Consider the following 11,985-nt stretch of genomic DNA (forward strand, 5'->3'; position numbering starts at 1 on the left):
TGTTTAGCCATACTTGCAAATTGAATATGTACTTATTGTAGGTACACATTTACTGCGGCACCAACGCCGGAACTGCACCAAAAATGGCATATAGAACATCTACTTCTGAATTACCGAAATGTATAAAACATCCAGGTTTTCTATAGAAAGACTCGTTTTATATTAATGTCCATTTTGATTATCGCTCGCATATGATTTTATTACATTGCTGCGATGTATTAAAACTCGCATACCTGTTTGTAACCGTAAATAGGTGTTTTTATAGTGTTTCGAAAAAAGAAATCAATCATTAGGTTACTGCAAAAAAGGTAGTAAAAAGTCGTTAGAATTATCTAGAAGGTCCAACGGAATATCCACTTTAGTTCTAGATTACATGTCAAAGGGCCAACCAAAACACCACGTGTCGGCCCGACCAAAGATAATTTGAAATAGAGATGGATTGTCAAAGAAAATTTTGTAGCCACAGTAAATTTACTACCATATTTCGACGCATGATTAAAACTTTTAGAACGCCATTTGAATTTGATCCTTATTATTTCAGTTATATGTGTTAAATTTGTTAAATATCAAAAAGTGGCGCCATCTTACCGGGCATAACCCAAAGGTTGTGGCGCCATCGCTCGAAATGATGCCGCCATAGCTTTGGCCTTTGATCTATTAGATGGCGCCACTTTTTGATATTTAACAAATTTAACGCATATCGGTAAAAAAATAAGGATCAAGGTCAAATGGCGTTCTAAAAGTTTTAATCGTGTCGAAAAATGGCAGTAAATTTGCTGTGGAAACTTTGTAGTTTCCGTTGACAATCCACCTGTATTTCAAATTCTCTTTGGCCAGGCTACCTGAAAATAGTCGACGCGTGCCGTGCATGGAGTGGCCTTTTGTTTTCTTAAGTACGCTGTTCTAAGTGCATGGGACAAAACTAAAAAAGAAACACTATACCTACATATTGACCTCGCATCGGTTGGCTAATCGTTAAAGACAGTTTGATATCGTATATTGGCGTTTATTCAGCAAATGGTTGTCGCCAGGGAGGGCTGCCCCGTGGGCCCCGGCTTCACGCTGAGCAAGGTGTTCACGCTGACGCCGCTGCTCGCCAACAACAAGGACAAGTGGGGGCTCGCGCTCGACGGCCAGCTCAAGCACGAGGACACCAACCTGGCCTCCAGCACGCTGTGAGTATACTTCTGAAGCCTAACGCCATACATAATTCAAACGAATGTATGCACGGAGCATACAAACGTGCGTGCTTGTGGCAGACGTTAGCGAACAAAACACATCACTTACTTCCACATAAACTAGCAAAACTACATTTCACTGGTTAAGTAAGTTTAAAATGTTATAATAATAAGCGTTTGTAAACGCCGGGTCGCAGTGACCGGGGATTCGCGTCATTTTGACTAGATTCAAAATTGTGGAAACATTACACATTCCAATATAAACCTTATTGTTTTGAACTTAAGATTTTTATTGCAAATGGAGAAAATTCCACAACATTACATAAAAACCTTATCGTTTTAAAATTAAAGTTTTTATTTCAAATGGAGCAATATCCTCTACTTGACTTTATAAATATATGTGTGTGTATTTTGTATCTGTGTTACACTCAAAAACCTATAAACCTTGTTCTTAATGTTATATTTAAGATTTTTAGTCAACTGAATAACTCGACGCAGGACCGAGTTACTTTAAAGCTCTCCATAGCGGAGTTTATGGGCGTGTGCATGAATTTTCTTATCTGTGTGGTGGCTCATCAATGAATAGTGAAGCTTGGACGTGATTTGCTTCAATACGCGTGCCCACTATGATTGGTTGAAAAATGGATGTTTGCAATGTTTAACCCTCGAATATTGCATCTTTATCCGTATTTGAATAACATTTTATAATTTTTAATGTTATGTGTTTACAGAATTGCAGATCCGGCGCAAAGGGAGAACTTGGGAATTATAGTACAATACAAGGTCAAGGTGAAATTGTGTCTGGGACCACTAGGCGGGTAAGAACTTAAACATATATATCTTTAAATATTTAAACATAAATATACTAATCCTAGACCTATATTAATTAATCTGAGCATGTGGTCAGAATAGGTATAATTTAATGCGTCAAAAAAGTTTAAATAGTCACTCTGGTTAATTTATTATATCTGACATAAGGTTGCGTAAAAAGAACATAGTTAATTTTTACTGGGACAAATAGTACATTATTGCAGAGGCCGGGAAAGGCCAATTCGTGGATGAGCTTCGATTTAGACAAAGAAGACGAATCCACGAATTGCTGTTCCTGCCGAGGCATATATAGTGCTTTTCTCCAAACATGCGAGGAAATTAGGTTAAGTAAATTATTTGGTTGGTACCAGCACTCTAATCGAACCTTCAGATAAAAAACGTCAAAAAAATTCCTCTTTAATTATTTTTTAAAAGTTAAAGGCACAACTATTCTGCCATTCAGTACCATTCAATATTCGCTCATTCAATATAATTGTGCAATATAAGCTGTATTTGCACGCATGAGATCCTCAAACAATAATAACAATATATAAAAGTTATATAGTCCTCTGGAGTTGCAGGCGTACATAGATAGGCTACGGAGACTGCTTACCATCAGGCGGGCCGTATGCTTGTTTGCCACCGACATAGTATAAAAAATATAGTCTGATTTTATCAAGCAGTATTCGCACGATCATACACAACGGTCTTACATGAATCTATCCTATAGCTTGAAATGATGCTGACCGGGTCGTGTAGACGCAGCCTGCGGCTATATTTATTGGCTGTTTGAGTTTTTCTTAGTGGATTCGTGTTTTTAAAAAGTAAAAACAATACTGTAATAACTTCCCGTTCGTTAAAACACGACAATAATTGTTTTGATTTTTTTAATTTGAGTTTGACCATAACGAAGAACTTCTCGTACTATTTTTGCTACAATAAGGTGAACATTTTCGAGTATATTGGAGAAAATAAATATTATGACCTAGAGCTCAAATTTTACATACAATGTATGTCCCTCTGCGGCGTCGGCTTCTCCCTAGGCCTCCAGCGATATCAACTTACCCCTCTAGTTTCCTGGCTGGCAACGCCCTTGCCGATTTATCTTAGTGTTCCTCTTATTCCACAACTTGTATATTATTTTACACTTTTATACGTCACGTTGGTGCACCAAGCATACGGCCTGCCAGATCGAAAGCAGTCACCGCAGCCCATGCACGTCTGCAACCCGAGGTGTGACATTGATTAGACGAGTTGGTTAGTAAGAGATGTGTTGGTGGTTGCAGCGACCTGAGCGCCGAGCTGCCGTTCATCCTGATGCACCCCAAGCCCGACGAGGAGCCGCCGCGCGCGCTGCCCGAGCCCGCGCCCAGCGCCGACCACGACCTCATCCAGCTGGACCCGCAGCCGTCAGTATACAGCGTCTCTCTTCGCTTTATCTTACCACAGTCCCGATACTGATGCACCCCAAGCCGGACGAGGAGCCCGCGCCCAGCGCCGAACACGACCGCATCCAGCTGGACCCGCAGCCGTCAGTATACATCGTCTCTCTTCGCTTTATCTTACCACAGTCCCGATACTGATGCACCCCAAGCCGGACGAGGAGCCCGCGCCCAGCGCCGAACACGACCGCATCCAGCTGGACCCGCAGCCGTCAGTATACATCGTCTCTCTTCGCTTTATCTTACCACAGTCCCGATACTGATGCACCCCAAGCCGGACGAGGAGCCCGCGCCCAGCGCCGAACACGACCGCATCCAGCTGGACCCGCAGCCGTCAGTATACATCGTCTCTCTTCGCTTTATCTTACCACAGTCCCGATACTGATGCACCCCAAGCCGGACGAGGGGCCCGCGCCCAGCGCCGACCACGACCTCATCCAGCTGGACCCGCAGCCGTCAGTATACATCGTCTCTCTTCGCTTTATCTTACCACAGTCCCGATACTGATGCACCCCAAGCCGGACGAGGAGCCCGCGCCCAGCGCCGACCACGACCTCATCCAGCTGGACCCGCAGCCGTCAGTATACATCGTCTCTCTTCGCTTTATCTTACCACAGTCCCGATACTGATGCACCCCAAGCCGGACGAGGAGCCCGCGCCCAGCGCCGAACACGACCGCATCCAGCTGGACCCGCAGCCGTCAGTATACATCGTCTCTCTTCGCTTTATCTTACCACAGTCCCGATACTGATGCACCCCAAGCCGGACGAGGAGCCCGCGCCCAGCGCCGAACACGACCGCATCCAGCTGGACCCGCAGCCGTCAGTATACATCGTCTCTCTTCGCTTTATCTTACCACAGTCCCGATACTGATGCACCCCAAGCCGGACGAGGAGCCCGCGCCCAGCGCCGAACACGACCGCATCCAGCTGGACCCGCAGCCGTCAGTATACATCGTCTCTCTTCGCTTTATCTTACCACAGTCCCGATACTGATGCACCCCAAGCCGGACGAGGAGCCCGCGCCCAGCGCCGAACACGACCGCATCCACCTGGACCCGCAGCCGTCAGTATACATCGTCTCTCTTCGCTTTATCTTACCACAGTCCCGATACTGATGCACCCCAAGCCGGACGAGGGGCCCGCGCCCAGCGCCGACCACGACCTCATCCAGCTGGACCCGCAGCCGTCAGTATACATCGTCTCTCTTCGCTTTATCTTACCACAGTCCCGATACTGATGCACCCCAAGCCGGACGAGGGGCCCGCGCCCAGCGCCGACCACGACCTCATCCAGCTGGACCCGCAGCCGTCAGTATACATCGTCTCTCTTCGCTTTATCTTACCACAGTCCCGATACTGATGCACCCCAAGCCGGACGAGGAGCCCGCGCCCAGCGCCGAACACGACCGCATCCAGCTGGACCCGCAGCCGTCAGTATACATCGTCTCTCTTCGCTTTATCTTACCACAGTCCCGATACTGATGCACCCCAAGCCGGACGAGGAGCCCGCGTCCAGCGCCGAACACGACCGCATCCAGCTGGACCCGCAGCCGTCAGTATACATCGTCTCTCTTCGCTTTATCTTACCACAGTCCCGATACTGATGCACCCCAAGCCGGACGAGGAGCCCGCGCCCAGCGCCGAACACGACCGCATCCAGCTGGACCCGCAGCCGTCAGTATACATCGTCTCTCTTCGCTTTATCTTACCACAGTCCCGATACTGATGCACCCCAAGCCGGACGAGGAGCCCGCGCCCAGCGCCGAACACGACCGCATCCAGCTGGACCCGCAGCCGTCAGTATACATCGTCTCTCTTCGCTTTATCTTACCACAGTCCCGATACTGATGCACCCCAAGCCGGACGAGGGGCCCGCGCCCAGCGCCGACCACGACCTCATCCAGCTGGACCCGCAGCCGTCAGTATACATCGTCTCTCTTCGCTTTATCTTACCACAGTCCCGATACTGATGCACCCCAAGCCGGACGAGGAGCCCGCGCCCAGCGCCGAACACGACCGCATCCAGCTGGACCCGCAGCCGTCAGTATACATCGTCTCTCTTCGCTTTATCTTACCACAGTCCCGATACTGATGCACCCCAAGCCGGACGAGGGGCCCGCGCCCAGCGCCGACCACGACCTCATCCAGCTGGACCCGCAGCCGTCAGTATACATCGTCTCTCTTCGCTTTATCTTACCACAGTCCCGATACTGATGCACCCCAAGCCGGACGAGGGGCCCGCGCCCAGCGCCGACCACGACCTCATCCAGCTGGACCCGCAGCCGTCAGTATACATCGTCTCTCTTCGCTTTATCTTACCACAGTCCCGATACTGATGCACCCCAAGCCGGACGAGGAGCCCGCGCCCAGCGCCGACCCCGACCTCATCCAGCTGGACCCGCAGCCGTCAGTATACAGCGTCTCTCTTCGCTTTATCTTACCACAGTCCCGATACTGATGCACCCCAAGCCGGACGAGGAGCCCGCGCCCAGCGCCGACCACGACCTCATCCAGCTGGACCCGCAGCCGTCAGTATACATCGTCTCTCTTCGCAACTTAAGTCATCGGTACGTACAGCAACTTATTCCTAAGTCCTTGCTTTACCTTTATGGACAGATTTTGTACCGACCCTTATCAATTATCATAAACTTCTCTCTATTCACGCTAAATTCGGCATGAAGATAATTTGAGTCGCGGGGAAAGAACATAGGATAGTTTTTATCACGAAAATCATTACTTGAGTAGGTTGTGAAATAGGAGGTGGACATTACTGTTGAAGTGCAATTACGAATTCTACTTGGCAGACGAAAGCAGACGAAGTTGCGGATAGAATCTAGTGGTGTAATAAATAGCCTTGCTAACAGTAGAATAATTCTGTTTCAGCGATGAGAACGGGCAAGAGCAGGACGACGATATAATTTTCGAGGACTTCGCACGTCTCCGGCTCAAAGGTGCCGACGCCGACAACTGAGCGCCACACACCACACACACACAAGCACACAAACAAACGCGCACTAAGTAAATGCAACGCACACTTGGACAACCTTCCCGTTGTTTGAAAAGAGTATTTTAACAAGGGTATATACGTAACGTTACATCGGATTCGATGTGAGTGGAAGTGGCCAAAAATACAAATATTATATTTATTTATAGCGAATTGGGGCAATAGCTATTAAAAACTAAACTATTTGTCTTACTGTCCTTCTGCTTGTTCTTAGTCCTAATTATTTGTTTCTAATCTATTTCTGTTAAGTTAGTATCAGCTACTTATATTTTTGGTTATTTCTATTGACCTCTGTTTTAGAGTATACTCATGGTTTTTCACGACGGGGAAAATATTTGTCGATCTATACGCGCTGTGTGAGTGAACGAATTTCAAATTGTTTAAATATTTATGTGCGTCCTAGTTTGGTCTTTAAATGTATCAATGTTGTTGACTGATCCGGTAGTACGAAACTTGAGTAATACCCGATCTAATCGAACGTTAGGCGGTCTTCACGTTAGATATACCCGGTGAGCGAGCGGGACATCGCTATATACGTGAATAGTGCTGTCTCGCTCACACATATGAGCGACTGTCCAAGAATATTCTCTATCAATGTACAGTGTATAATGTTTCGAGAGGATTTGACTATTCACAATTCAATTAATGTAATGGAGATTTTATATTGTATTCGATGTATATTGTATGTGAAAATTTATTTTAATAGTTTTTTTATTGATCAAATTATGCGAGTACAAGTTTCTTTTTGTAATACGATCGGCCATCGATTTGTTTAAATAGTACAATATGTTGGTAATATGCATTTAATAGATTAAAATAGTTTTTACCTCTATGTAATGTAATTTAATTTCTGAAGTAGCGCTCTAAGTATATATTTCCCTATTATTGTTGGAGTTTTAAATGCTACGAAATATACTGGGATTATATAGCGCTGACGACGCAGGCGGCGCCGCGGGGTTTACTTGTGTTAATTATGCCTATAGAACAAAGCAATACATACAATACTATCAATAATGGCATAGGATGTTAGGCCAAAAAACACCGGATGCGCGTGCAATAAGCTGCAGAGATAACTGAACCCCCTAAAAACTTGTTTCAGGGGGGTCAGTTATCTCTGCGGATTACTGTACATGTGCACATCTACGCACACACATCCGGTGTACACAGGCCTTAAAACACAAGTGAAAATATGGTTTATAACCGCACGCAAATAATTCATCCACTGAATTGATACTACTGAATATTTATAAACCTTATTTCAACTAAATAAGGTCTACCAATGGTCGATGTGTGTTGCGTGCGCGGTTTGATGTGGTGTCATCTATCGTGTGAAGTTTGATAGCATTTTATCCATTTCGGACGCTAACGAAGCTAATTCGTTGAAGCATGCAGATAAATATCAACCAAGACATTAAAAGTAAAGTTTAATTTTGAATTTTATAACGCTGACATGACATAAAAATCTATGTACGAAACAATAGGGACTTTCGACCAAAGGATAGTTATACCATATTTACACGATTTATAAGACCACTGGTTTCATTAATGCTTTGATTGCCTGACGCGCGCGGCTACAGCCCAAAAGCAACCTTCGTGCATTCTGACAAGGTTCAATTTGCGCCGCGCACGATAAGCGTAGCGTTCAAAGGCGCAACCTGTGCCATTATTCGGTACTCCCGGCGCCGCCATGATCGTCGCTATAGTCACGTAGGTAGTCGGTGTTATGTTATACTGTAGTCGGGGGTAGGACGGTCGAGACCTGCTGTGGCCTTCGAGACAGAATTTATTCTCTAGCTGAATTATTATCATTAGACGTTATTTGTTGGCTCTTTCTATCACAGATACTGAAATCACGTTCGATTACAAAATCGAAATACAAAAGCAACATGATTATGTAATTTTTGTTTAGTTTTCAATGTGAGCTTGTTTCGAGATTTCATGCACTATTGTCAATACCATCTTTACCATAACATACCGTGCCCCTATCCTCAGGGGGCCCCGAAAGACAGAGACTAACAGTATTTTTGATCATCCATAATAAACGGAAGATCAAAGCAGAAAAATGTTACTTCAATTAGCTTTCCTTACTTTCCAAAAGGGCCCCAAATTCTTATGTGACCAAGGGCCCCAGCATAGCTTAAGACGGCCCTGACTATTATATTATAATAAAGCTCCGGTTTCCTAGGATAGCGGTGCCATCATATAGCTGTTGAATGACGTCACTAGAACGTTGTGTATGTAAATGGCGAAGTTCCCTAAAGGACGGTGATTGAAGGAACATTATTTTTGCGTCCGTAATATTACGGCCGCTATACGACGGCACCGCTATCCTAGGACACTAGAGCTTAACGCCTTCAGTTTTTGGTTTGGAATAATAATACAATAGTGAACAGAATCTCGAAACTAGCTCACTTTGAAAACTTAGATGATTCAATAAGACAGTCATTTTAGTATTTGAGATATCAGACGAAGTTTATGATTCCGGTCATCTTACATATCCTTATCGTTTTGTGCGTGATGTGTTCAAATTTCAAAGCACAAAATGGTTTTTCGTAATAGGCTTTTTTATGTGATGAAGGTATTTAGATTTAGCCTATGAAAATATTGAGCACTTCTGTAGGTATACTTGAAGAAGGCCATGCGCTGGAAACCACAATAAGTCCTCTATGGACATTTAAATGTTAGTACAATTTTAACTTTTTCTCTTTTGTGCGTAATTCCAGTCATTCTTCCTTTTGCCTGTTTCAAAATTGTGAGACCGAGAAAGAATTGAGAACTCCTGTTCGATATAAATAAGTGTCAAATTTGTATAAAACACAGCTCAGGTCAATTTTATCCAAAATTCTATTTTGTCACCTTGTTAAGTCGTCCACAATGCCATGTCGATGTCGTCAGGATGCAATTCCTAAATTTTTCCGCCTTGCTAACTCGTCCACATATTTATATCGTCAATTATTTCGTCCATATTCTATATATGGTCCACATGATATAGGCATGATGACGAGTTAGCACCATGGACTATAAATTATAGGAATGTGGACGAGTTAAGAAGGTGACCAGATAGGAATGTCGACGAATCAGGACAGTGGACCATATGGCAATGAAGACAACTTAAGAAGTTGACGAAATAGAACTGTGAACCCTGTCGCCCTGATCCAAACACTGTGCTCAATATTATCATTGGTCAACTGTAAGTACATTTAATTGGATAAATCCTAATCCGAAACTGTAAAAATGTTTATCGAATCCGTCAGTGTATGTTCGGCGCGACGAAAGGCCAGTACACATTCTTATGATAAATATCTGTTCGGTGTACATTTGTTCTGTACAAATAGTTGTGTAATTTACGTGGCATGTTTACTTGTGTACCTACTAAGCTTTATAATGCACAATTTTTGAAGATGTATCTTTTGGATTTTATGGATTGACAAGTTAAAATATTCTTTGATGGTTTGTACATACTAGATGGGGTTTAAATTGAGAAAGATACAGCGATGGTATAGCGTAATGCCAAACCATGCACAAAGGAGCTTGCACTAAATTTTTATAACTACGATGATCTAATTTTATAAAGGGTTACTAAATTACTCCGTGGTTACACCTAAAAGGGTTCTATACCAAACAAATATTTGCGTATAGAATAGAAATTCAAAGTAGTAACCCTATAGGACAAAGATGATATGATGTGATGACCTTATTTTATGAATATCAATGCATTATTATTACTCTGAATGGTTAATGTTTCTGTTGCTATACAGTTGTATTATTTATGTATTCTAATGTAAGTATTAATTTGTATACGTAAACGGTTAATTTGAAAGAGAATTTACAGCCAACAGGTAATTTGATTGAGGCCTATTTGGCAGAAATAAGTACAGGTACCTAGCCAATCGGTGTTTATGATTATAATAAAAGATATAATACATTAGTTGTGACTGTGTCTATCTCAACATACTAAATAGAGAATGTAGCAAATCTTCTCGTTTTTAAATTGAAATAAAATATTAAGACAGGAACAAAAGATGGGTGCTTCAAATCTTTTCGTTGATTTCACTTGGTGTAAACTGATTATATATAACACGAGAGAATATTAGCTCATTGTAGATAGATTAATATAAATATTACATATGTATAGTAAAAGAGCAAAGCCACATTCTCTGTTTTTGTCAAGCTTTAAAATATTGTTAGAGAGCCTCCCCACTAGCGTCTCCCGAGCGTCGGCGTCGAGTCAACTGTCTTAAGTCTAGTATGGCTACTGCTCGACACAACGTTAGCCCAACTGCGCAGCGACGCATTTTCCATAGCGCTGACTAGACCCCGACGCTCAAATAACGATAAGTGTGGGGTCTGTCTTAATGTCTGTACGTTAGTTCAGACTTTGAACAAATAGTTTTCTTTCTTCACGCCTTTCTAGTTCAATATATCTACCACTTGGCTGTAAATTGAACTCAGTACCATAAATCATAGTATTATTTCTACTACAAAATGTGATGTGAAATCGTTCTTCGGGAGTCAATGGAAATCAAATTCTGTCAAGTGATTTGATTTTTTCATGCTCTTAAGTCACACGAAATCCTTTGCAAAAACATGAATAGTAAAATGCACCACCTACACATTATTTTTTAATTTTACATCGAAAACTTTTTGATGTATACTTTTTTCAATAAATATTTAACCAATAACATTGTTGTGTTTTTCTGGATGTGTCCTTTTAGCTGAACTTTGCCGGGTTCTGTCCAAGACTCCAAGCACGCATGAATACTTAGAGGATTTAACAACTGGAGACGCCTTTAAGAGCTTACCCCTTATGTATTTGTATGGCCTGACGTTTATCTGACATGGCTATTTGTACGTTACGTAGAAATAGCCATATATGTATTTGACGCGCCCCTCCCCCGCAAAAATCGGAAAACTGCTTTGTACATACAGAAAATTATAATCAAGGCGTCTCCAGTTTTAAATCCTCTAAGCATGCATATGATCCGTAAGTGACTTTAGTGATACCTATTCAAACTCGTTCAATTGTTACTGTATTCTTGCGTAAAGAAATCCTAGTAAAAACAGATTTTCCCCATTGTAACTTACGATTGTTATGCTTTATGCTAACAGGTGGCGTTCCATGCCTAAAGTGTCCTTATGTAGTCCTTATGCTTCATGTGCATATGGATATGTCAAATGACCTTGGTCAGGATAAAGATAACGATATTTTATTATTCAAGTAGGCATATTACAAAGCGCTCATGAACGTAAAAAGCAACACCGGCTCTAACCCTACACCTCTGACCCAAGAAGATTTAAATCCCCCCCCCCCCCCCCCCCTCCAAACCAAATGATCACACAGTCGGAAACTAGCTTGGACAAATTGGTCGAAAGCCTTGTTTCCAACCTTGTATATAGGCGTTAAAAACTAACTTAAAATTAAAGTCACCAATGTTTACCTTAAATACATGCTACTCCCCTCCACTAATCTACACTTAAAGGCAAAGCTTTAAGATGTGAGCGTAATCAACTGCGCCTGAGCGCATGTTCAATGCGACAATGGCGACAGAA

At 43.1% G+C, this 11,985-nt stretch overlaps 1 protein-coding gene across 1 annotated transcript in view; it reads left to right on the forward strand.

Annotated features, from left to right (window-relative positions):
- Positions 1-11,119, forward strand: part of LOC133519326 (beta-arrestin-1) — an 84,319-nt gene extending 73,200 nt beyond the window's left edge. The window contains exons 9-12 of the mRNA XM_061853366.1: positions 1,032-1,175; positions 1,910-1,996; positions 3,275-3,397; positions 6,315-11,119. Coding sequence (XP_061709350.1) covers positions 1,032-1,175; positions 1,910-1,996; positions 3,275-3,397; positions 6,315-6,402 — 442 coding nt within the window. The 3' untranslated portion in view covers positions 6,403-11,119. The remainder of the gene's footprint in view (positions 1-1,031; positions 1,176-1,909; positions 1,997-3,274; positions 3,398-6,314) is intronic.
- The last annotated feature ends 866 nt before the right edge of the window (positions 11,120-11,985 follow it).

This window comes from Cydia pomonella, chromosome 6 (assembly GCF_033807575.1).
Source record: "Cydia pomonella isolate Wapato2018A chromosome 6, ilCydPomo1, whole genome shotgun sequence".
NCBI classification, from domain to species: Eukaryota; Metazoa; Arthropoda; class Insecta; order Lepidoptera; family Tortricidae; genus Cydia; species Cydia pomonella.